General features: G+C 38.3%; 1 protein-coding gene across 1 annotated transcript; it reads right to left on the bottom strand.

The window, feature by feature from the left end:
- Positions 1 to 21,985: 21,985 nt before the first annotated feature.
- On the bottom strand, positions 21,986 to 22,525 carry LOC145817666 (uncharacterized). Its single transcript, XM_082912758.1, has one exon. It carries the CDS (start codon positions 22,523 to 22,525, stop codon positions 21,986 to 21,988), a length of 540 nt encoding a protein of 179 aa, XP_082768884.1.
- Between the last annotated feature and the right edge of the window lie 5,146 nt (positions 22,526 to 27,671).

Genomic DNA, 27,671 nt, shown 5'->3' on the forward strand with positions numbered 1-27,671 from the left:
TTGATTATGGAGGTACCGGTGGGAGTTTGTAATTTTACTCTCTTTTTTTTTCCTCCTTCTTCTGGGTAGAGATTGCAGATCAAGGTTTTGAAAATGAAGAAGAAGGACTGCTTTGGAAATTGGTGATGAAGATGAGGGAATTTTAGTCATTTAATTCGGATAAAAAATCATCTTTCCATGACCAATTGCACAACCCTCGTGTGTATCGCACAGCCTGTTAGAATAGATGAAAAAACTAACTGTGCACTTCACTCCATCAACCACAGCGGGGTTATGCGGTGATATTCAAACGTCAGGGGGGTGATCTGCACATGGCGTATACCATAGGGGGTAAAATGAAGTTTTCCCTTTAGTCAATCTATCCATAACAACCCATATAGAATCCATACCTTTGGGTGTTTGGGGTAAGCCCACAATAAAATCCATAGTTATATGCTCCCATTTCTATTCCAGAATAGGGAGAGGTTGAAGTAACCCCGCCGGTCTTTGGTGCTCCGCTTTCACTTGTTGACATTAATTCCGCAATTTCTCTCTTCATATTAGGCCACCAAAAGGCTTGCTTGAGATCTTGGTACATTTTGGTATTCCCAGGATGCATAGTAAACCTGAACTTGTAAGCTTCTTCCAAGACTTTTCCTTTAACTTCGGGGACATTTGGAATACACAATCTTCTCTTGAACTTCAACAATTAAGCTTCCAAAGAAAATCCCGGTCTCGGTTTTGCTTCCATCTCATCATATACTTTCTTGAGGAATTCATCCTCCAATTGCCTTTGTTTAATTTCCTCAATAATAGCCAGTTGTGCGGTCATTGCGGCCAACATTCCATCTCGTTCATGTAGTACAATTTCCACCTCCATTCTTTCCAAGTCAAGTGATAGTTCATTCTGCTCCGTAAGCAAACATGCTAAGTTTCCCGTTGACTTTCTACTAAGAGCATATGCTACCATGTTGGCTTTACCAAGATGATAATGAATCTGTAAGTCATAATCCTTGATGAGTTTTAACCACTATCTTTGTCGCATATTAAGCTCCTTTTGAGTAAAGAAATACTTGAGGTTCTTGTGGTCGGTGTAGACTTCACACATTGCTCCATAAAGATAATGCCGCCATATCTTCAATGCAAATGCCACATCAGCTAATTCCAAATCATGCATAGGGTAATTCTTTTCATGTGGCTTCAATTGTCAATATGCATACGCAATTACCCTTCCATTTTGGATAAGTACACACCCCAAACCCTTATGAGAAGCATCACTATAAATAACAAACCCTTTTGTACCTGATGGTAAGGCGAGAACCGGTGCCGTTGTGAGCCTTGTCTTTAATTCTTGGAAAGCGGACTCCCTCTGTTCTGTCCACTCAAATGGAACACCTTTTTAAGTCAATAGGGTAAACGGCACCACAATCTTAGAGAAATCTTTAACAAATCTTCGGTAGTAACTGGCTAAACCCATAAAACTATGCACTTCTGCAGCAATGGTGGGAGCAGGCCAATTCACAATAACTTCTATCTTTTGCGGATCGAGAAACACACCATCCTTGTTAATTACATGCCCCAAAAACACAACTTCATTCAACCAAAATTCACATTTCTTCAATTTAGGATATAACTTCTTGTCCCTAAGTTTTGAAGAATTAATCTCAAGTGCCTTTCATGTTCCTCCCTACTCTTCGAATAAATAAGAATGTCATCAATGAATACCACCACAAACTCATCCAAGTACAGTTTGAAAATCCGATTCATTAAATCCATAAAAGTTGCCGGTGCATTCGTAACCCCAAATGGCATAACTAATAATTCGTAATGGCCATACCTAGTTCGGAAGGTAGTCTTCTCAACATCCTCTGCTTTGACTTTCAACTGATGGTACCCTAATCTCAAGTCAATTTTTGAAAACACTTGTGCCCCTTGTAATTGGTCAAACAAATCATCAATCCATGGTAAAGGATATTTATTCTTCACCGTTACCTTATTAAGTTCTTGGTAATCAATACACAATTGAAGGGTCCCATTCTTCTTCTTCACAAACAAAACGAGTGCGCCCCATGGCGATGTACTTGGTCAAATGAACCCTTTGTCAAACAATTCTTGCAACTGTATTTTCAATTCCTTCATTTTTTCCGGAGACATTCTGTACAGAGCCTTGGAAATAGATTGAGTACCCGGTACAATATCAATGACAAATTCAATCTCACGATCTATCAAGTCCCCTGGCAATTCTTCGTGAAATACATCTGGAAACTCACTAACAATTTGAATATTTTCAACACCCACCTCAGTTGTCTCTGAATGCAAAATACTACACAAATAACCCCTACAACCCTTTTGAAGTAGTTTACAAGCTTTCATAGCCGATATCAAATAGGGCGGAGGGACCACCCCATGTCCCACAAAAGTAAACTCACCCTGACCCGGTGGGCGGAAAACAACTTGCTTAGACACACAATCGATGGTTGCATGATACGTAGCTAACCAATCCATTCCCAAAATTATATCAAAGTGTACCATATCAAGAGGCATCAAATTAGCACACAATAGAATATCTCCAAGTAAAAGGTCACATGTAGGATACATAGAAGCACATAACACATAGTCCTCGAATGGGAGAGACATGCACAACACATAATTCAAGGGTTCCATAGATCTATTCAAATTAGGAACAAATGTTTTCAAAACAAAGGAATGTGTGGAACCCGAATCAAGTAGCACATGAGCAAGTTGGCCATTGATGGAAAGCGTACCTAAAACCACAGTGTCTGAATTTTGGACATCACCCGGAACAAGAGCAAAAACTCTCCCTTGCCTAACGTTGTCTTTAGAAGTAGTAGGCCTTGTCAGGGTCTTTGTTGCAAGAGTGGAGTCGGCTGAACTAGCAGTTGGCCTATTCTTTTTTTGTTGCCCAAACATAGGACAATCTCTCACCATATGTCCTGTCTTTCCATAATTAAAGCAAGCTCCTGATGCTCGATAAAAAACCCCCTGGTGCTTCTTTCCACACTCCGGGTAAGTTGGTGACGAATCACAGGTAGAACCCGAAGTGTTGGAAGTTCCCAAATTTTGCTTCTTACTTTGTGAGGATGCCGACCCTTTGTGCACAATGGAGCCTTGCCTTTTTCCCTTCCAATCTGAGTACCAGTTGCGGTTAGCTTGGTTACCTTCCGTTATGATGGCCTTATCCAATACATCCACATATTTCTGTACCTGTAATACATTAATCTTCTCAAGAATGGAGTCTTGAAGACATCCCTCATATTTCCTCGCCTTCTTGTAGTCCGTATCGACCATGTACGGTGAAAAACAGGCTAATTCGGTAGATTGCACTTCATACTCTGCTATGGTCTTGTTCCCCTTGCTTTAAGTTTTCAAGCTCCGACACCTTCCTGTCTCGGATACTCTGTGGAAAGTACTTCTCATAAAAGATCTCCAAAAATTGAGCCCAATTCATCCCTTGATGCTCTCCTTAAATAAGCATCCACCAATGGCGCGCCTCATCCTCTAGTGCAAAAGCAGCTAGCAAGACTTTCTGTGCCTCCGTGCATGGAAAGACTTCAAACAATTTCTCGATACCAAGCACCCAAGCCTCCGCCTTTAATGGGTCAATTTCTCCTTTGAACAAGGGTGGTTTCATCTTCTTAAATTCTTTTGTGAGAGCAATAGTTCAGTCGTCAGCCTGGTGGTCTTGCACTATAGGTGGTGGCACAGGCATTGATGGCGATGGTTGTTGTTGTTGTTGTTTTCTAAAGGCCTCTACCATGTCCATGATCATTGCCTTCATTCTGTCAAGTAGCGCGGAGATTGAATCCTCCCCATCCTCTGCTCTTGTTCTCACCATGATCTAGAGGAACACATATTATAACTTTCCCAAATAATAAACACATAAGTCACATTTACAAATGCACATTTTCATGTCATACTTGATTATGGATGCATTATGGATGCAACTTAAACCCTTTCTAGACTTCTTATTGCTTGCACGGACTCGTGTGTGAGATATTAACTTGTGCTTTGATACCACTCTATCATGACCCGACCCGACCCGACCCGACCCCGCCCCTAAAAGCTTGGGTCATAACCAGTCGGTAATCACTTGATTACCTTTGGCCTCAAACAAACATACGGAGTAATTATAGTAATGGGGCCAAAAGCGGAAGTATACAACAAAAGAATAATTCCATTGAGCTATACCAATATGAGCAAAAAGTAACACATCCACATCATTTACGTGCCCATGCAAAAAGAATATAAGTATCGAAAGAAATTTGTGCATAACATTTACAAACCCAATACCACAATAGCAAAAACAAAATAGAGTCAAAGTATGATGTGAGTCAAAGGTGAAACTCCATCTTGGAGGTGTGACTCGATTGGGTCTCAAAAAGAATGACTCCTGAAGCTGACTCTAGGGGTGTGCTCCGTGCTGCGGATTATCTATATGTGCATACATAAAATTGGATGAGCGAAGCTCAATGACTAACAATACAGTAAAATAGTGTCAATAGATAGTCATAAGATTCTCACAATATCCAAAATCGTATAAACAAAACGGCCTTAGGCCCAATCACACTTCAAAATGGCTTCGAGCTCAATCATATATCAAAACGGCCTCGGGCCCAACGTATATCAAAACGGCCTCGGGCCCAACATATAACGAAACGGCCTTGGGCCCAATCATATTTCAAAATGGCCTCAGGCCCAACATATAACAAAACGGCCTCGGGCCCAACATATAACAAAATGACCTCGGGCCCAACGTTGCACATATCATATAATATTAATGAACTTTCTCATTTCAAACAAATCACAGTGTCAGAACCATTCACTATTCATGGTTCGAGGTACACAATAACGAACATATAAATATGATATTATTACTCACAGTGGGATCAATCTTGTGGCGTTTCCTCCAGCACACGACCTACACTAAACATGTCACACACATATTCGATAAGTAATTCACTTCAATTGTACTCTTTTCTTTCATTATTCACAACCTTCTTTAATGAGTTTCTATTTATCATTTCACTCCCAAAAGGGGCTAAAAAAAGGTTCGGAACGCATTCTGGAGGCTAGGGTTAGTAAGATAATAGTCGCTCGAGTGGTCTGGCTCCGCACGTGCGAAAATGGCCGCCGCTCGAGCACACAGTGAAGAGTGGGTTTAGGCTTAAATCTTTGGCACTCGTGCAAAGCCTGAGGCTGCAGGAGTGGTCTGGGCTCACTTAGGCAGTCCGAAAATGGCTCCAAGATGCAAATGTTTTCCTTTCATTCCCAAGCCCAAATCCATGTGAAAACAACTAAAAACCATGATATCTAAGCATGATACGAGTGTAATTCCACATTAAACATATCAATCTTGCATTAACAACAATTTCATAGTCTCATCTTTTCACAATTTCATGGTTTGCATACACAAGTTCAAAATACACATATTCATGAATGATTTTCTCACAAATCTTGTTTATATGAACCATCTAGGGTTTGTTTCATGGATCAATCATAAAAATGAACTCAAATCAAACAATGGGGTAGAGATTAAGGTCCAATTTCATGCCTTTAGCCCTAGTCACTACACAACTGAAAACCCTAGCTCAAAATTCCTAATTTCTTTATGATTTCTTGACAAAGATGAGTTAGAGACAAAATTTGTAAGTAAATTAACATACCTCAACTCAAGTCTAAGGTTTGCCCTCTGATTTTCTTCAAATCCTTAGCTTTCTCTTCCACTCTCTCTCTCTCTCTCTCTCTCTCTCTCTCTCTCTCTCTCTCTCTCTAGGGCTCTCAAGCAACAAATAAAGAACAATAGGGCTAAACAACTCATAAATGACCTAACTCATAAAACATGATTAAATCATTACAGATCATAATTTTTCAAAATTTCATCGTAAGCTCTATAAATCATGCTAATCATAGATATGAAGTCAGTTTTTCTTTATCGCGCCTCTAAGGCCTTCAATTTCGGTTCAAAGTCTCAATTGCAATAGATATTTCTACTTTCCACAGATATTTTTCCAAATTCACATAATTCACATACTTAAATTTGCAAATTCATATCAAACACATAATCATGTGCATAATTAAGTATAGTACGGGTTGGGTTATCACACTCATTTTGTTGTAACCAAGCACGATCTTGGAAAGATGTAAGCCATTAGGGCATATGAATATCTGTTTAGCTTTCATTTCTTATTTCTTCTTGTAACACATGCTGTCGATTCAGGATGAACGATTTATGAATGTACATCGCATGTATCACCTTTTGTATATTAACTCTGATTAATGAAAGCTTCTTATTTTATTTATATCACTCAGCACTAGTGTTTGGAGTTGGATTATTGTAATTATTTTGGGGGCGTTACACATTCGAGGGAAAACATTTTTCTTCTACTCAAGTGTAATGGTCACTTGTATATATAAATGTATTGAGTAAATGAGCTTAAATTAAAGGTTTTGGTAATGTTTCTAGATAATAAAATTTGAAGCGTGACACTCTCTACCCGGACTCATACTCTATTTTACTTCTCCTTGAACTATTTTTCAAAAGAACAAGTATCCAATTTCACATGGAACAAATAAAGATGTAGGAGTTATAATTTCATCTATGTCTAAATCACAATCTCAACTCCACAATTACTACACTCACCCTTTAATCATCCGCAAAATCTCAAGAATTAAGGATAAATTTGATCACAATATCATTCTCTATCAAGATCAAAATTAAGGTTTCAATAATTTTGGGGCTTTCACTCTATTTTCATATATATATATATATATATATTTCTCAACATCAATGTTCATATTATATGGAAAATTGGGTGAAACTCTAACAATAGTCAAATAAAATTCCCCTTTTTGTCAAATACAAGCTTAATCTCACTCAATCATTAAATCAAGTCTTATATTTGCAATCATACCACATAATCATCTTTAAATCAAAGAGATACTAAGTTAAAAGTAACCCTATCTCAAGCTATGGGTAACAGTGCTAAACTTCAAAGTGTACTCTTCGTAAAATCGCAATCCAATCGGTAGAAATGAAGATCTTCACATGTACTTCACTTCTTGCAAGTGATTTAGGCTAGATCTTAGAAACTTAGGGTTTTCGGAGATGGGGAGAGGAGAAAGAAGGTAGAAAGGAAAAGGTGAAGAAATAAGCTAAAAAGTTACTTTTTAAGTTGTTGGTTTTCCGCAGACTACTCAAGCGGTCTTTTCATCGCTTGAATGGTGAATGAGGCCTCTCAGTATTTTTGTTTGCAAAATGAGATACTAGGAGCTCTTCAAGTTGGCTAGAGTGACCACTAGTTCGCTCAAGCGGTCCACTCCTGCTTGCAAAACTACTAGATGTTCTGCATCTTCGTTCGAGCAGTACTTTCACTGCTCGAGCGGTCACCTGGGACAAATGTCACAGTTATTACCCCTAAAAAGAAAGAGAGGGGGAAAAAATAATATAATTTAATATTTATAACAAAATAAATTGGCAGTTTCAAATTTTGCCACTTTCAATTTTATATTCAATAGACTAAAAAGATGAATGCATAAAAAGTTTATATTATTATGGTTGTTAATTATTTTGAATAAATCAACTTCCATAGAGGTATTATTTTTGTATAAGTCCACTTGTACATAGTATAAACTCTCAATACATATCATAAAGAGTGTTCGGATATAAATATTTGAACAAAAATCAAATGTTCGAATATAAATTTATGAACATAAAGTAGTTCAGATATAAATAATTGAACAAAATATAAATTTGAATAATTTACTTTTATTCATAATCTTAAATTCAAACATTTAACATTTATTCGAAAATTTATATCCGAACATCATTTGTGATATATACTAAGAGTTCGAATGGTATGCAAATAGACTTTCTCATAATTTTTTATTATTTTATAAAACTGATAATTTTTCATTGTTTTCTCTAATTGTTGGGTAAAAAGACTTTTTATTTTTGAAAAATAGCATGAAGTTCAATTTTGACCAATCAAATCATATCTGATTAATTTGATTTTTTTTATTATTTTTATAAATAATATGGATGATATTCTTTGTATAAGTTTAAAATAAAAACAAAAATCATTATAAAAATAAAAAAAAAATAAAGGTGAGTCAAATAAATTAAATATTTTAATCTAGATTTTATTTATTGACATACAAAGACTTTTAAGTTTGTTTAAATTGTAAGAATTTTTTAATGCTCTAAGGATGTGCCAAAACTTGATTTGGAGGGTGTTTGAGAAGTGGGTATTTTAGTTAGTTTTTTTTTATTTTTTAGAAAAGGCATATAGAAAAATAGAGAAATTGATGTGATTAGATATTTTAACTTTTTGACTATTTAAACCAAAAAGTCAATATCCCAAATAGGCTCTCAACGTCAATTTCAACTATATTCTTATAAATTAATTAGAAAAATAAGAAATTATAAGTGTTAGATTTGGTTTAAATATAAATCTCTACTGTTTCTAACAATCTTAATAGATTATTTTTTCTGACTTCAATATTTTCTTCAGCTTCCATCTTAAATACACAACGTGCGTTGTTTATGCCATCAGATTTGGGATTTACTCCTTTATGATTTGTTAAATTATTTAATTTCTGGTTCTTATTCGCTGTTATTGCTTGGTTGGCTTCTCTCCTCATACAACAATTTTATTTTTGTTTTCACAATTATTTGGTGGGTAATGACTTCAAAAATGAAATAATTGCGAATTTAGTTCGAACCCAATTTGCTTTGTCTTGAATTCGTTGTCGGTTTTGGGCAAAACTGTTGAAATTTTGATGTAGTTAACAGTTTGTATTGCTGAGTGCTGATGTATGGGTATGAATGTCAGGGTTTGGATTTCAATTTTGTTGGATTTTTCTTTCCGTTGTTTTCATTTTGCATAGACTCCGGTTTTTTTTTTTTTTTAAAGGAGTGTGATTGCTTTGATGGTTAAGTTTCATCTATTTCATATCATGCTGTGCTATTTCCTTTTCTTTTAGTTAGAAAAATGTTGTTTGCACGTCACTTGTATGTATAGCATACATAGTAGAGCAATTTCATTCTTTTATACAATGCTTAGTTCATTGGAATAAAAGTGGAATGTAATGAAATCCTCATTCCTTAATCTCACTCATCCCAAGTAAATATTAAAAAGTAGGACTTTTTTCATTTGATATCAATTTGGTGAAATGGTTAGAAAACTCCTTTCACCAAATTTTTATTAAATTTAAATTTAATAAAATATTTGAATCTGATTAGAGATGGGCTTAGAAGAGAAATTTGTATTGTACTGTTGAGTTGTTGTGAACTCAACAAATTATAGATCATTCATATTCATATTTTTTAAGATCCTGTTTATAGATCATTCATAAAACAAATCAAATTGATTACATAATTATTCTCATTTAATTTCATCACATTTATTTTGAAAAGAAAACACAATAGTGTACTTTCAAAATTAATTTTTTTTCCCCTTCTCATAATGAATAACAATGCAACATTATTAAACTTAAATATTCACAGTGATCATTTGGATAAATGTAAATTTTAAATTAAAAGAATTTTTTATTTTTATTTTTATTTTTATTATGACTGAAGATGTGGTGGTTGTTCATAATTTATAGTGGTCATTTTAGTTATGGTTGAAAATAATTTGATTATGACATTTTATAATATCAATATTATAATGTCATAATTTGTATATGGTACATCCTTTTGGGGGTGTGTATAATAGAAGGATTTATTTTAGGAGGATCCTTATGATTGGAAGAAAATTCTTGAATGGGAACACTATTACAATTTTAAAAAGGGATGTTATTATAATATTATAGAGAGCGCGCACGCGCGCGCACACATATATATATATATATATATATATATATTTAAAGGTATTAATATAATTATTAAAACTTTAAGGGGGCTTGTGGCCCGGTCACATGTTTATTCCGTCACTACTTGTCGTCTAATTTTTTAAAACAAAAATATAATAAAATTGTATAAATATAATTATTATATTAATATACTTTTTTTTTTTTGTTTTACAAATGATCTATATGCAAAGACCTAAAAATAAACTAACTGAATTATCAAAATAAATCTCATGATAGACCCATAAAAGTCGATCAATTCGGTCCACTCTTGTGAACACTTTAAAAATTTTAAAAGCAAAACCAAGACAACCTAGCAATAAAACCACCCAACTCAAAACCACCTACAAATATAGATAGCTGCAGAAAAAAACAAAATAAGCCAATAACCTTTCTCAGAACCACCATTATTTTACTCTACACACCATTATTAACAATGTACTTGGGGACTATATTTGCTTCTGGAGCTTTGTATCGTTTTTTAGTGAACCAAATATAAGAATACACATCATTTGTCACAAGAATACACATGATTCCACTTCTATATTACAGTAATTCTCACGTTCTGATGAGGTTTCAAGTCAAAGCTGTTCAATTTGTGGGGAGAAAATCTGGTTAAGTTTATGTACTTCACTATGGTTACATATATTACTATGTTTAATTAGATCTTAATGTAGTTAAACTATGAGCTAGAGGCCAAAAAAAAAGAACAAAATATGCTGACCTGTCACAAGAAATTAAAGATCGCATCAACAAAAGGAGAAGAGTTAAGAGCAGCAAAACAGAAAGATAACTTCTCTGCACCTGCTACTACAGATGCAAGGTCTGTGGCCCTTTTTGACTTCACCATCCTTTGAAATAGGTATGTTTCGTTTTTGTATCTTTAATTTACTGAATTATGTTTATAATGCATCGCTACCTTTGTCAAAACTTGTACATTTCCTCATACTTTATCTATTGATTAATGATTCATAGGTTCCACATCTGACTCAATCAATGTTTCCACGACACCTCAAAGTATTGACAAAATGATTGCAACTGAGCCTTTCATTTTACCAAGTAAACCATGTTGTAGTTTTTGTGGAGCCAAAAAATATTCTCTTGAACCTAATGCTTTTTGCTATTGTAGTGGACAAATTGTATTGTGCAACAATGGAATTCCAAAAGACCTATATGATTTGTTCTTAGGCAAATCTGTATCTTCTAATCATTTCTTAAAATTTATCCGTGCATACAATAGTTAATTTGCATTCACTTCGTTCAGTGTTACCACTGATAACGATTTGTCAAGAAGAAATATAGGAATATATACATTTCAGGTCCAACGTGAGGTTTACCATTACATCAACTATTTGTATCCTTCAAGTGATCACCTTGCTATCTTCAACTCTATTTTTACGATACTGAACACGAAATTGAAAATAGGCTTAAAATTTCCGACAACTTAGATCCAACCATTGTTGCTTTTCTAATACACATTATGAACTTGAATCTATATTCTGTTTTCTTCCGAAATTTGCAAGAAGTTCCAGACTTGCATGTTCATCGCATTGTTATCCAAGCCGATCCAACTTTAGATCTTCAAACTCATAATGCTCCTACAGCTTCTCAAGTTGGTGCGATATGGAAAGAAAATGACCAGGCTACAGAATGTAGAGAATGTGACATAATTGTGCAGAAACATAAAGGCCGATCTGAGAGGATTGGGTACTATTACGGCTGCTACTTTCTTCTTCAATACCCAATACTCTTTTCCTGTGGTGAGCCAGGATGGCATCAAGGAATACCCAAATGCCCCCCCCAAAAAACCCCCAAAAAATCTCAAGGCCAATCCTTAGTTTCGCCACGACAAGCTTCCAAAGCTGCTGACCTACTAGCGACAGAAGCTTCAGGTGCGCAATACAAATAGATTCTACTAATACACCTATTGTTCGTTAACTATTTCTATATTTAGATATTGTAATTCCTTTCAGTTTTTGAGGAACAATCAAAGAAAAAGAATATGGTCTCTGCTCGCGAATATTATTGATATCGATTTCAAACTAGAAATGATGATGGGTCAATTCTGCTACGATCAGGCCGCCTCCTGCAACAATTTGCACACTTGGAGAATCAAAGAGCGCTAATATTGGTCGAAGAATTATTTTGCCATGATCATTCATAGGTGGTTCTAGAGATCTTTGCAAGCGGTACATTGATGCTATGACGTTAGTGCAGCGGTTTGAAAAGCCATACATATTCTTAACCATGACTTGTAATCCAAATTGGTATGAAATAAAATATAAAAAAAAAAAAAAATTTAACCAAATGAAAAAGCTCAAAATAGACTAGATCTTTTGACTCGTATCTTTAGGAGCAAATTTGAACATTTGAAAAAGGAAGTGATTCAAAAAAAACTCTTTGGTCCTGTTGCAGCATTTACATATGTTGTTGAATTCCAAAAAAAGAGGTTTACCTCATATTCACTTGCTTCTAATTCTGCAACATAGACATAAACTAAAGTCCCTTGAAAGTTTTGATTCATTTATATCTCCGAAGTTGCCAGACCCTATCAAATATCCCCATTTGCATTCAATGGTTGTGAAACACATAATGCACGGACCTTGTGGTTTTTTAAATAAAACTAACGTTTGTATGAAAAACAGGTCCTGCAAAAACCACTATCCAAAGTGCTTCACTCCTACAACAAGCATAGCAACAGACAGATATCTGATCTATAGGCATCGCAACAATGGCAAAGAGAAAAAAGTTCAAGGTCATTTGTTAGATAATGCATGGGTTGTGCCTTATGACCCATAACATCTTGCCAAGTTTGATTGTCACATTAACGTTGAGATTTGCTCTACTATTAAGGCCATTAAGTACTTATACAAGTATATTTACGAAGGCCATGACAAAGTAGCATTCAATGTACCTGAAGAACATGCAAATGAACAAATTGATGAAATAGCTCAATACCAATCGGCAAGATGGATATCACCTCCTGAAGCAATGTGGCAAATATGTAGATTTGTTTTGAATGAAACTCACCCCATTGTGATAAACCTGCAATTGCACCTAGATGATTGTCAAATGGTTAGCTTCACGAACACTTCAAGTTTGAAACCCTTAGTAAACTCTGACTTCTGCTCCAGAACTACGTTGACAGAGTTCTTTGTAGTGAATAGAACAAACAACAAAGCCAAAGATGGGCAGTTTTTGTATACGGAATTTCCCAAAACATTTGTGTGGGTTCCAACCAATAGAATCTGGTATGAAAGAAAACAACAAACCGTTATAGGAAGAATTGTGACCTCAAATCCAACTGACGGAGAATGCTATTATTTACGGTTGTTAAACCACGTAAGAGGTCCAACATTATTTCAAAACTTGAAAACAGTCAGCAAAATAGTATGTGAATCATTTAGACAGGCTGCTCTTGAACGTGGTTTACTCGAAGATGATGACAGTCAACAAAAATGCCTAGATAAAGCTACAACCTTCCAGATGCCTTCTTCACTAAGACAACTTTTTGCTACTATTCTTGCCAATTGCAATCCCAATGATCCAAAAGCTCTATTCTCAAAGTTTGAAAAGGCTATGGCAGAGGACTTTCTTCACAAATTAAACTTGTCAACAAAACAAGCGCGGTACCAAGTGCTATAACATATCAATTCCACTCTTGAATCTATGGGGAAAAACATCCTACAATTTCATTTGTCTCATCTAATTCTTCCAATAAATGAAAGAGATGTTACTTGCAAAGAAATTGAGGATGAGAAAAATATTGTGGTATCTAAAGAAGATCTTAAAGCAAAACTGAAAAAGAAGAAGTATTTTTTTATTGATTTCAACCTGTAGTACAGAGTAGGATATTTATATCTTATTCAAGATATGACATACACCTAAGCTATATCTAACTATTGAACCAATTCTGTAACTAACCACTAACCTACAGTTGTAACAACTTTACATGAAATATTATATGCTACTCCTCAACCTTATCAGATGATGCACATGATCTAGAACCATCCACTGTCTTCTGCTTTTGCTCTATTAGAGTGTGATTCTCATCAGATCTATCATGTGTATCGATGTTGAATGCAGAACAGCAGTAAGCATATTGTAGAATTATACAAGCTGTGCAATTAGACAAACCAACATATTTTTTTATAGATGGACCCGGTGGTAGTGGGAAAACATTTCTTTGCCATGCACTATTGGCTACAGTCAGAACACAACAAAAAATTGCTCTTGCAACAGCAACTTCTGGCATTGCAGCCTCCATTTTGCCAAATGGTCGCACCGCCCATTCTCGATTCAAAATTCCCATAGCTATTGATGGTACAAACTGTTGTAATGTTAGCAAACAAAGTGGTCTTGGAAAACATCTAAAAGTTACTTCGCTTATAATATGGAACGAATCATCTATGGCAAGACGAGAGGCCATTGAGGCCGTTGATGAACTTCTAAGAGACAAAATATATTCAAATCTTCTCTTTGGCGGCAAAGTTATGGTTTTTGGCGGTGATTTTCGGCAAGTTTTATCTGTTGTTCCCAGAAGCGAATGCATAAATGCAAGCCTTGTCAAATCGAAAATTTGGCATTCATTACAAAAGATCAAGCTTCAAGAGAACATGCATGCTAGACATGATCCAATCTTCAGTTCTTTCTTGCTTCGCATTGGAAATGGATCAAAAGCTCAAAATTCTGATGGCAAAATCACATTTCTGTTGTCTATGATTCTTCCTTCTGTTCAAACTGTGGATCCTCTTGAACAACTAATTGACTTTGTTTTCCACATCGTCACAAGTATTCAATTGATGCCCTATCAATGATGGATTGTGCCATATTAAGTCCCAAAAACTAAAGTATTGATGACATTAATCAATTACTGATCAAGAGATTTCTTGGAAATATGGAAGAATACTTGAGCATTGATGAAACCATTGATACAAGCCAACAAAGTCAATACGAAGACTTCTTGAATTCTCTTTGCCCAGCTGGTTTGCCACCTCTGTCACGACCCCATTCCGCCCTTAGTAGAATGGTGCCATGATGGCCAGTAATCCGAGATTACCAAAGGCCAACTTGCAAGGATTCACACACAGCAGAGTATACATATGGGGCTTACATGTGCAGAAGCAATAATTTAATCCTAATTAGTCCATAAGAGCTGTGCGTAAATCAAATGAAATGACATACATCATAGCGAGGTCTTACAATTTGAATGCAAACGGATAAGTACATAATACATCTTGATCAAAAGGCTTCTCAAGCCGACATATGCAAAATACAATGAATCACAAGCCAAGAAGCATAGTCTTCAAGATGCTATCAAAAGTATGAATCCAAAACATCATGCCAAACGCATCTAGGCATCACCGCCGTCCTGCTCATCACCTACATATATATATAAAGATGGTGGGCTTGGATACTCAGTGAATGATATAATCAATGAAGGGGTTTGCATGAATGATATCCGAGATCTTTATCAAGCCAAATCACATCATATCTTGTACGAAATCAAAGGACAAATCAAGTTCATCTAAAAATCTTTCAAGTCTCAAGGGATGCTTACTAGCATCAATAATACAAGGGATGACATAATCAAAGGTGCTACAAAAGTTTAGAGTCCCCTAGCACGTACGAACTTGTGCTACAAATGCATATAGTCCCTTAGCACGTACGGACTTGTCAAGAAGGTTATCAAAACCAAAGCTAACACTTGATACACAAAATAGGGATAGTCATTCATGCTTAACAAATACTTTTTCCAAAACAAGCAAGACAAGTCTTTATCAAATGTCATAACATAACTTTATTAAAAATACCACTCACCTAGTTCTTCAAACGTCGGGGTTAAAGTAAGAGTCCAAGTCCTACAAACACATGGCAAAGTCTATTGAATGCACTCTCAAACAACCTTTACATGAATGCAAATGATCTCGGCATTCCTTCAAAACTAAGTCGGACCAAAACAAGACACTGTTTCTCATCTCGGGAAAACATAATAGGCACCAACCAGGTCTTGGCCGAGGTCCCACACCTCCTTGCCGAGGTGTGGTCCCGACGGCCACATTCAAGGAAATGAAGTCGGGAAAATCTGGGTTTCCCTCTGCAGAAGAACATGAAAAACATGAATGCTCAATCACAACTTGTTATTACGAAATCTGGGATTTCATGAGATGAGTTCGAAAACATGGACCTGGGTACCCATACTTGAAGATCTTATGAAGACAAACACGAAAACATGAATCTTGATGCAAGCTTTCGGATTAACAAGGCTTTTATTCAAGAACACATGAATATTACTTTCTCTTTCTAAAACCAAACTTTAAATCAATACATGGCTTAAAAATCGTGCTCGATCATGCAATGCAGCTAGATGTACAATAAGAACAACAAGAGTAGATCAAGATTCTAACCTCAAGACATGAATCTAACGGCTCAAGGTGTGAAGATAAAGCTTGGAAATCTATTCCCTTTCCAGGAACTCCTCCTACTTCTTCCTAGAGCCTCTTTCTCTAAAAGACAAGGATATGATACAAAATGATGTGTTTCTCAACAGCTCACTGACTTAACCCTCTACTGGGACACGTGGCATCGGCTGTTTGGCTCTTCTCAAAAAGGTGACTGAGTGAAAAGACAAGACTATGACAAAGTGTGTTCAACGAGCAAGATGGCATAGACACTCCGGCAGGTAATGATCTCGGCTAAGGACAAAGCTTCGGCAAGTAAGGTCTCAATGATCTCGACTAGGAAGGACAACACTTGACTTAACTGTGCCACACCTCGACCTAGATGTGCCACACCTCGGTCTAGATCATACCAATCCAGGAACAAGATCACTAGGTGGAAGGGTAACATCTCGGCTTAGATGATTCATATCTCGGCCTCGGTGGCGCACACCTCGGCCTAGATGATGACATCTCGGCCAATATGTCAGGGTGGAGGTGGAGGTCAAACAAAGTGGTTCCAAGATAGTCCTAGGTATAAAAGGTTCAAAGGTGCGACCCAGGCTTAGGATGACCTCGGCTAAACTCACACCACGCAATGAATAAAGCATGCAGTAACACTTAGCAAAACAAAGACAAGATTTGAAATGCAAGCTTAACAAGACAAAATCATATAAATGCATGGGAGTATGACTAAGATGAAGTGAGGTTGTTATAACCTCATACACTGTTGCTAAAGAAAAATTGCCCAATTCTTTTACTTCGAAACATAGATCCTTCAAAGGGCTTATGCAATGGAACAAGATTAATTTGCCATCACTTTGACAAGCATGTGATCGTTGCTGAAATAGTGGTTGGTACTTGTAAGGGTAATATTGTTTTCTTGCCTCACATACCTTTGCAACCTTTAGATGACAAGATGTACCCTGTTCAATTTACAAGGCACCAATTTCCAGTTAGATTGTGTTTTGCAATGACTATAACAAAGCCCAAGGTCAAACTTTAGACGTTGTGGGTATATATCTGTCGCAACCAGTTTTCTCCCATGGCCAATTATATGTTGCCTTATCCTGAGCAACCAGTGCAGCTAAAGTGAGTTTTAGTTGAATCGCCAAATTCTAATAATCTCGTTACTAATTGTTCAGAAAATGCTTTCTATCAGGAACTATTATCTTTAGCGCAATCCATTTGATTCTCTAAGAAAACTATATAGTATCTTGCATACAAATAATCATTACAATTAAACATGACTGCTACATTAATCATTTGCTTACTGTACTTTGACTAAATAGTATATTTTCTTGGTCTTTCAAAAAGGCTACTGAAGAACATGCAATGGCCATGAAGGCATCTAGGAAGAGAAAAACCTGTGAGTTTTGCTCTCTTAACCACAATACCTTGCATACATATGTATCCATTCCATTCTATAAAGTTACCTGACATAGCTATGTATATATGTGATCACAATGCTTAATTGTAATATTGTCCATAGTAAAGTAATTTGCTCCTTCATTTTACTTTAAAATAGCAAGTTTGCAAGTAATAATTGAATGGAGCTGAATTTTATGAGACATCTATAACACAACTGCACGCTTATGTTGAACATCCACATACCTTATTTGCATTTTCAATAGGGACCTTGAGATTGATAACGTAACTCTTGTGAATCATCTCATATATAATCCAAGAAATCACTTACGTGAATGAGTTCTACTTTATTGCTTTTTAGAGAAAAGGAGGACAAAAAACCCAAATCACAATAACTAAGCCAAGTGAGATTATTTGTGAAGGTTGTGAGCATATTTTTAAGTGAAGTCTTGATTATTTGTATGTTTCTTTGTGAGTTTTGATTGTATTAAATAATTCTATCAACTCAATGTGCTGATGCAATAGTTTCTTGATAAATTCTGTAATTTTAGAGAAGAGAAAGAGTTAGGGAATGAATTAAACTTCATTCCTTTTTATATTGATAATTGAGCAATTACAAGCATAGTCTGAGTAATCAAAAAAGGAATGAATAATAATACAACCAATTATTTCCTATTCTAACACTTTCCCCTCAAGCCGGTGCGAAGATATCTCTCATGCCTAGCTTGTTGAGAATGCCATGAAAGGATTTGTTTCCTAGTCCCTTGGTGAGAACATCAGCTAGTTGGTCCCCAGTCTTCACAAATGGAATACATATGGTGCCACTAGTGAGTTTTTCCTTGATTAAGTGCCTATCAATCCCCACATGCTTAGTTCTATCATGCTAAACTGGATTATGAACTATGTTGATTGCGGCCTTGTTGTCACAGAATAGTCGCATGGAGTCAATCTGATGGATTCCCAAGTTTCCCAATAATAGTTTAATCCATAGTAACTCACATACACCTTAAGCCATAGCCCTGAATTCTGCCTCAGCCCTAAATCTAACCACCACATTTTGTTTCTTACTTCGCCATGTGACTAGGTTGCCAGCCACAAATGTGCAGTATCCGGAAGTTGATTGTCTGTCAGTGACTAATCTAGCCCAATCTGCATTAGTAAATGACTCCACACTGAGATGGCCATGTTTTGAGAAATAGAGACCCTTTCTAGGAGAAGACTTCAGGTATCTCAAGGTTCTTATAACAACCTCTAAGTGGGAAGTTCTAGGAGCATACATAAACTGGCTCACTATGCTCACGGCAATGGCAATGTCTGGACGTGAGTGGGATACGTGTATGAGCTTGCCCACTAGTCTCTGGTATCTCCCCCTGTCCACTGGATCTCTCTCTTGATCCTTACTTAGTTTCTGGCCTGGTTCTTGAGGTGTATTACATGGTTTACCTCTAAGCATTCCAGTTTCCTTTAGCAAGTCAAGTATATACTTCCTCTGGCATATGAAGATGCCATCCTTGGACCGAGTTACTTCAATGCCCAAAAAATACTTCAAATAGCCTAAGATTTCAAACTCTTTGGCAAAGTATTCTTTCAAACGAGGAATCTCCTCAACATCATCTCCTGTTAGAACAATATCATCAACATAGACAATAAGAGTTATGATCTTACCATGTGAGGAGTGTTTCACAAACAAGGTGTGATCAGCTTGACTTGTTTGAACCCATACTTCAGCATAGCTTGAGTAAACCTTTCAAACCAAGCCCTAGGAGACTGCTTTAGCCCATAAAGTGACTTTTGGAGGCTGCATACTTTACCATTGGACTTAGTATCTTCAAAACCAAGAGGAATATCCATATAGACTTCTTTTGCTAGATCTCCATGAAGAATCAAATGGATGAAGGGGCCAATCCAAATTTGCAGCAAGAGAGAGTAAAATTCTCATAGAATTCATCTTAGCAACCGGTGCAAATGTCTCTTGGTAATCCACCCCATAAGTCTGAGTGAAGCCCTTAGCAACCAGTCTTGCTTTGTATCGTTCTATGGAACCATCTACTTTATGTTTTATCGTATACACCCACATACACCTAACTGGATTTTTGCCGCTAGGTAACTCCACTAACTCCCAAGTGCCACTGTTGCTAAGAGCTCTCATCTCTTCCATCATGGCATGTTTCCATTCAGGAATAGAAAGAGCATCTTGAAAATTGATAGGTAGAATTACAGAAGATACTTTAGACTGGAAAGCTTTATATGAGGAAGATAGATGAGAATAAGAGACATGATTATTAATAGGATACTGAGTACATGACCTAACCCCCTTCCTATGAGCAATGGGAACATCAAGATCTGAAACAGCAGGAATAGAAGCACTAGAATCATAATTACCTGGACTCTCAGTAAAGGTGGGTGACTCTGGACACTCATCTGGAGAAGAAGTTGACAGTAGAGGAAGAGAAATAGTCTTTTACATCCAGGTGACTTGTTGTCTGTCTTTATCCCTGATATAAACTTTGCCTGCTTTCGTTTCCTCAACAACTGTTAGCTCATCATCCGTCATCTGTTTAACAGGAACAAGAATCTCTTCACACCAAGACTCCCCCTGAAGGGATGACTGTGATACTGGGGGAGTCGAAAAATAGGGCTGAGACTCAAAGAAAGTAACATCCATTGAGACAAACCATTTGCGAGTGGGAGAATGATAACGCCTATAACCTTTTTTGGTGGCAAAATAACCCAGAAAAACTCGCTTAGGAGACTTAGGATCCAATTTATCACGAGTGGGTGAATGATTATGGACAAAGCAAACACAAAGTCTTAGGAAGAATGAAGACCCAGAAGGGGTAGATCCGAACAAAGCTTGAAGAGGTGTTTGTTTTTGAAGAACTTGGATAGGAAGACGATTAATCAAATAAGTAGCAGTGAGAATAGCGTCCCCCCAATAGGATCGAGGAACCCGCATCTCAAAGGATAGACAACAGACGACATCAAAGAGATGGCAATTTTTTCGTTCTGCAACACCATTTTGTTGAGGGGTATTAGTGCATGATGTTTGGTGAATAATGCCATGAGTGGCGAAGTAAGTGGCAAGACCAGAGTCAATATATTCCCCCCCACCCATTATCAGGACGTAGAATTTTGACAACCACCCCAAACTGAGTACAAACCATTTTATGGAAATTTTGAAACACAAAAAAGACCTCACTTTTATCCTTCATCAAATAGACCCAAGTGGCCCTAGAATAATCATCGATGAAGGTAACAAACCATTTTTTACCGGTCAAAGACACAAAACGGGATGGACCCCAGACATCACAATGAATTAAAGAAAATGGAACTAAACTTTTATTAAAAGAAGAAGCAAAAGAGGCTTTGTCTTGTTTTCCAAGTTGACAAGAGTCACATTGAAAATCTGACACATTATTTTTCTCAAAAACAGAAGGAAATAAATGCCTAAGTAATAAAAAAGAGGGATATCCTAAGCGACGGTGCCACAACCAAATGTCTTCCTTGGTGGATGGTAACTGAATAGATAAGTGAGCCATCTTGTCGGTCTGATCCAAAATGTAGAGACCATGTTCCTCTCTACCACTGCCAATCCTCTTCTTCGTAATAAGGTCCTGAAAAAAACAATGATCAGGAAAAAACATCACGCTACAATTTAAGTTACGGGTAATACAACTCAAAGATAAAATATTAACACCAAATTTTGGAACATGGAGGATAAAGGACAAAGGAAGGGAAAAGGTAGCATGAATTTAACCTTTCCCGGACACCGAGGACATAGTACCATCAGCAATACGCACTTTTTCCTGACCTGATGAGGGGTTATACTCTGAAAATAAATTAGAAGAGCCAGACATATGGTCGGAAGCACTAGAATCAATAATCCATGGTACAGTCGTATGAGAGAGCAATGCACACGGGGAGGAAACCAAGTTACCTGAATAGGCAAAAGAAGAAGAGAGTGCACCTGCAGCAGAAGTAGAGGCTCGATGGTCCAGCAAGTGGTGAAGAGCAATCTCAAAATTCGAGGCAGATAACCCCGAAACATCATCAGCAAGGGAGATAACTGGAGAAGAAGAAGGTGGCTCAACAGTGTTTGAATGATGTGTCCGAGCATTGGCCCCTCGGCCTCTAGACTGACCAGACCTACCTCCTCGAGTACCAGGACGGTCTCCTCGGCCACCATAAGGAGTCTCATGCAGCTTCCAACAAGTCTCGCGTGTGTGGCGAGGTCGACAGCAGTAGTCACAGAAAAGATTATCCTTCTCAGAGGAAGAACGAGAACCATGAGTCACATGGTCGCCATTGCGAGAGGGTGTAGAAACCAAGGCCTAGCGATCAGGAGTAGTAGAAGGAAGCATCGCAGAGCGGCGACTCTCCTCATTCTGCACAAAAGCAAAGGCTTCTTGAAGAGAAGAAAGCACATCCATGCCAAGTACTCTGCTTCGAACCAGATCATACTCCACATTAAGGCCTTCCAGGAACTTGAAGACCCTCTCTTGCGCCACAAACGTTCGGTAACCAGCAAAATTAGTAGGACAGACAGGCTTATAATCCTGAAGGTGATCAAGTCGCTTCCACCCATTACTAAGGAAGGTAAAATATTGGAGGATCGTCATCTCACCTTGTACCGACCTTTCAATGGAGTGACGTAACTTGAAAGCCTGTGTGAAGTTGCCCTTCCGAGAGTAAGTAGTAGTCACTGCCTCCCAAATATCCTGTGCAGTGTCCATAGAGAGATAGCTCTTTCCAATCTCCGGGACCGTATAATGTATCAACCAACCCATAATAAGGGAGTTGGTGATCTCCCACTGATCATAACTCGGGTCTGTGGTAAGAGGTACCTGGATTCGGCCATCAACATAGCCCATCTTCCTTCTGCTCTTCAAGAAAATAGTCAGACTCTGCGACCACGCTAGAAGTGGTGATTTTAAGGCTAGGGTTGAGGTTATCAGTCATAGTATAAGGGATAAGGGAACTCTCACTCTTAGGTAGCTGAGAGGTTGTAGACTTACTAGTGAAATCTGCCGTGAATATGCTACTAAGTAACCTTCAAACCCAGTACCAATCACAAACTCGGAAGATGGTGGAGGAATAGCAAACACTATGACCACAATTTTTATTATTATTATTATTATTATTATTATTATTATTATTAACGTAGCAGCATTATTTTAATTTTTTTTTAACCAACCATTATAACTTTATAAGAAAATAAGAAAAGAGAGAGAGTAGAACGCTGAGAGTCGACAACACTAAGAGAGACGACACTGTGAGAGAAAGTCGACGGCAGCCTAGGATTTGCCGACTGATGCCAAGGAAGCCAGAGGGGCAGTCAACAGGCCCTAGGGTGCTTACGATGGCCTGGGTAAGGCCCTAGAGTGCCAACAGACCCCCTAGGAGATTGATGATGACCTAGATGGACTGCGCGATGACAAACGATGGTTTGGGTGAGAGGCTATGGTGGCCGACTAGGCTCCTAGGGAAGATAGAGCTGCAGGCAGACAAGAATAAGGTATGGGCTAGGGTTTATGCTCTGATACCATGTAATTTTAGAGAAGAGAAAGAGTTAGGGAATGAATTAGACTTCATTTCCTTTTATATTGATAATTGAGCAATTACAAGCATAGTCTGAGTAATCAAAAAAGGAATGAATAAGAATACAACCAATTATTTCCTATTCTAACAAATTCTACAACTACAACAATTCAATAATTTCAAATACTTTATTCATTAGTGGTATATATTCATAAATCAATTGAGTGATTAGTAGTTTTCCATTGCAAAATCAGAACCATGTTAATAGAATGTGTTTCTGATTTCTTTTATGAGAAATAAGTACACGTGGTAGCATCTTAGATAAATGAAAACATCTGGATTTGAGGGGGAAAAAATAATGAAAAATTTGTTTTAAGAATTGTGTCTTGACTTATAGGTTAGGATGAAATAGATGGGAAGTAAACGAAGTTTCTGAAACGACAAAAAAATAAGGCAAAAAGTTTATCCTAGGAAGAAACAAGGTAAACTATGCCCACAGCATAGTTGATATTTTGCATATGAGACTCACATTAAATAAAGCATTGCAAGATCTTCTTTGATACTTTTCTTTCGAATTTTAGTTAGTGTTAGTATATTATTATATGTTAGCATTGTATATTATTATACTTTAATATTGTTATTATTATGTTTAGCTTTAGCTTTAATAACAGGCTAGCTTTATGCTTTCGGTGCCTCGCATCCAATGTGCATCACAAGCTATAAGAAGAGAGCTAGGCTCCCTTTGTAAATTAACAAAATTATATACACATCTCATTTATTCACTTGCTCTCTCTCTCTCTCTCTCTCTCTCTCTCTCTCTCTATCAATTTATCTTACATGGTATCAGAGCCCAGTAATACAATTCTGGCATTCTTCAATTTTGGTGCTTAGTCCCGTACACAGTGGAACTACACCAAACAGCTCGGAATCTCCTTACGATTCCAACGGCACCAAGCCCGTCACCAGAAACTCTCTCACGCGCTCTCACGCGCCGCCTCTTTGTTCGGCGCGTCTCTGCTTTCGTTGCCACGCTCACACGCGCCTTCAAGCGCCTTCCACTCTGCCCTTTCGTGCGCCGCGCCTGCTACCGTGCACCCGCGTGCGCCATTCGTTTACCGTGAGCTGCGTATACGCCGTTCTGCTATTGTGCACCCGCGTGCGCCATTCTGCTACCGTGCGTCGCACGCCCTCTCTGCTAACGTGCACCGCTGACATCATTTTCCATCCTGCTGACATCATCTCTACACAGCCCACCTTTCCTTGCTATTTCCGGCCTTCCGGACTCACTGGTACACTCTGTTTTACCTAATTTTGCTCCTACAGGTCTATTCCTATCAATTTATCCCTACTCAACTATTATTATGGATCGTCATGATGCCTCCCATCCCATTTTCGTTATTTTGAATGGTTCCAACTATGTTCTATGGGCCCAAGCCATGTCCTCCTTCCTCAAAGGCAAGAAGCTCTGGCGAATTGTCACCGGGGATGTGACTAAACCGGTGAAAGACAGTGCCACTAATGAAACTACTGCTCATACTACTACATATGAAGACCGACTTGAGGAATGGGACAGTAAGAATTACCAAATCATTACCTGGTTTCGTAATACCTCTATTACCTCTATCAGCCTTCAGTTTGGTCGCTTTCAGCTTGACTCTGTAACTACTCCTGCAAAAGACATCTGGGATTTTTTGAAAGAACGATACCAGACTACTGGTCTTGCCCATCAATATCAACTTCAGAACCAACTTCACCGCATGCGCCAAGAATCCACTCAGTCCATTAATGACTTCCTTTCTCAAATGTACTCTGTTTGGGATCAGCTTACTCTTTCAGAACCAACTTGCCATAACCACGAAGATGCTATTTTATTTACTATCTATTGCAACCAGCAAAGGTTGGTGCACTTTCTCATGGCTCTTACTTCCTCTTTTGAATCTGTACGTGCCTCTCTGCTTCATCGCCATCCATTGCCCACTCTTGAACAAGCAATTTCTGAGTTGCTATCAGAGGAGACTCGTCTCGGTACACTTCAAACTCATCATGTGGACTCTGTTCTTGCCACTCCTCCGCACCGGCCATCATTTACCCAGCGGACCACTGCTTGCCTCTATTGTCAGAATCGGGGCCTTCCTTCAACCCATCTCCTGGTCAATTGCCCCGTCAGATCCTGCCACTACTGCAACAAACTTGGTCCTGGTCATCTGCAATAGGATTGTTTTCGCAATCCATCCCGATCATCCTCCAATAGCCACTCCTCTCGCGGTGGCTCTTCCCGGAGAAGCTTTCATCGTTCCGGGAATTAGTCTCATCACACTGCTATTACTGCTTCCGGGAATCAGTCTCATCACACTACTGCTGCTGCTTCCGGGCATCAGTCTCATCACACTGATGCTTCTGCCTCTGCGGGGTTCTCTGAGTCACCTGCTCCGTCTACCCCTCGCTTTTCTCCGACAGATGTAGAGGCCATGCTCAAACAACTTCTCTCCCCTTCTGGTACACCTCCTTCTACTGCTTTGTCTGTAACCCCAGGTAACTCTTCTGGGTATTTTGACTCTGCCTGTTGTAATCATATGACCTCCAGTTCTACTATCTTTTCTTCCTTCTCCTCCTCTCCTCATCTTCCCTCAATTCATACTGCTGATGGTTCCCTCATGTCTGTCCGTCATATTGGTACTGTTTCCACCTCTTCTTTATCTATACCTCAAGTTTATCATATCCCTGCTCTCACCTTAAACCTTATTTCCATTGGTCAATTATGTGAACTTGGTCTAACTGTCACATTTTCTGCTACTGATTGTTTGGTACAGGACCCTCAGACGGGGCAGACTATTGGGATCGGCCGTAAGCGTCGACGTCTCTATGAACTCATTCACCTTCATGTTCCTGCCTCTCCTCAGATCGCTGCTCCTACATCTACTTCCTCATTATCTCCCTTTCATCTTTGGCATTGTCGCTTAGGGCATATTTCTGTTAATCGCTTAAAGTCTTTGGTTTCTAGTGGACAGTTGGGTCATGTAATTCCCGATCATTTCGATTGTATACCCTGTCAACTTGCCAAACAACCTGCTTTATCATTTAATAAAAGTACTTCTGTTTCCCTTGCACCTTTTGATCTTATACATTCGGATATTTGGGGACCCTCCCCTACTGCTACTATGGGGGGATCCCGCTATTTTGTTGTTTTTATTGATGATTTTTCCCGGTTTACTTGGCTTTTTCTCATGAAAAATAGGTCTGAACTTAAACACATTTATTATAGATTTGCCCAAATGGTCCACACCCAATTCTCCAAAGCCATCAAAATTTTTCGCTCTGACAATGCTATGGAATATCGGGATTCAGATTTCCTTTCCTTTCTTCATCATCATGGTACACTGCCTCATCGTTCTTGTGCTGGCACGTCCCAGCAAAATGGCCGCGCTGAACGGAAACATAGGCATATTCTTGACACTACTCGCGCTCTCCTTCTATCTTCTTCCTGCCCTGAAAACTTTTGGGGGGAAGCTGCCCTCACTGTTGTTTACACTAGCAATTGTGCTCCTACCCTTGTCATCCATAATCAAACTCCCTTTGAACGTCTGCATGGCACTCCCCCTCCTTACGCCAATCTCCGGGTTTTTGGCTCTGCTTGCTTTGTTCTACTTCAATCCCATGAACACACCAAGCTTGAACCTCGTTCTCGTCTTTGTTGCTTTCTTGGGTATGGAATTGAACATAAAGGGTTTCGCTGTTGGGATCCTCTCTCTCAACGCCTTCGTATCTCCCGCCGTGTCGTTTTCTGGGAGCACCAAATGTTTTCCTCGCTATCTTCCTTTCACTTACCCGCACTTTCCACTCTTGTACTATTTACTAATCCTTCCATAGATCTTTTCTCTGCTGATTTTGATACAGGTTCCTCCTTCATCGAGACGTCCTTGCTCACTCCTGATCCCGTCCAGCCTGCTCTCCCTGAAGGTCTGCCTCTTATTACCACACCTCATTCTCCACCGGTTCTTCCTCCCACCAATCCTCCAACGGGTCGACCACGCCGGGTAACTCAACCTCCTATCCATCTTCGTGATTCTATTGTTGGATCTGCTGCCTTCTCTACTTATGAACCTACCTCCTATCGTGAGGCTTGTACTAATCCTCTTTGGCAGCAAGCTATGACTGATGAACTCCAGGCCTTGGACAAAGCTCATACTTGGGATCTTGTTGATCTTCCTCCTGGCAAGACTGCAAATGGGTTTACAAAATCAAAACACATTCTGATGGCTCTATTGAACGCTACAAAGCTCGTCTTGTTGCCAAGGGTTTCAACCAGGAATATGGTATTGATTATGAGGAGACATTCTCTCCTGTTGCTCGGCTTACCTCTGTTCGCAGGTTACTTGCTGTTGCTGCTGCTCGCCACTGGGGGCTCTTTCAGATGGATGTCAAAAATGCTTTCCTCAATGGTCATCTTCTTGAGGAGGTCTACATGCAACCTCCACCTGG

The sequence above is a fragment of the Camellia sinensis genome, chromosome 2 (genome assembly GCF_055761805.1).
Source record: "Camellia sinensis isolate YWXY chromosome 2, ASM5576180v1, whole genome shotgun sequence".
NCBI lineage: Eukaryota > Viridiplantae > Streptophyta > Magnoliopsida > Ericales > Theaceae > Camellia > Camellia sinensis.

Bases quoted from the DNA above. Each gene is read 5' to 3' on its own strand.
- LOC145817666 (XM_082912758.1), bottom strand. From the start codon at position 22,525: ATGGGCTATGTTGATGGCCGAATCCAGGTACCTCTTACCACAGACCCG.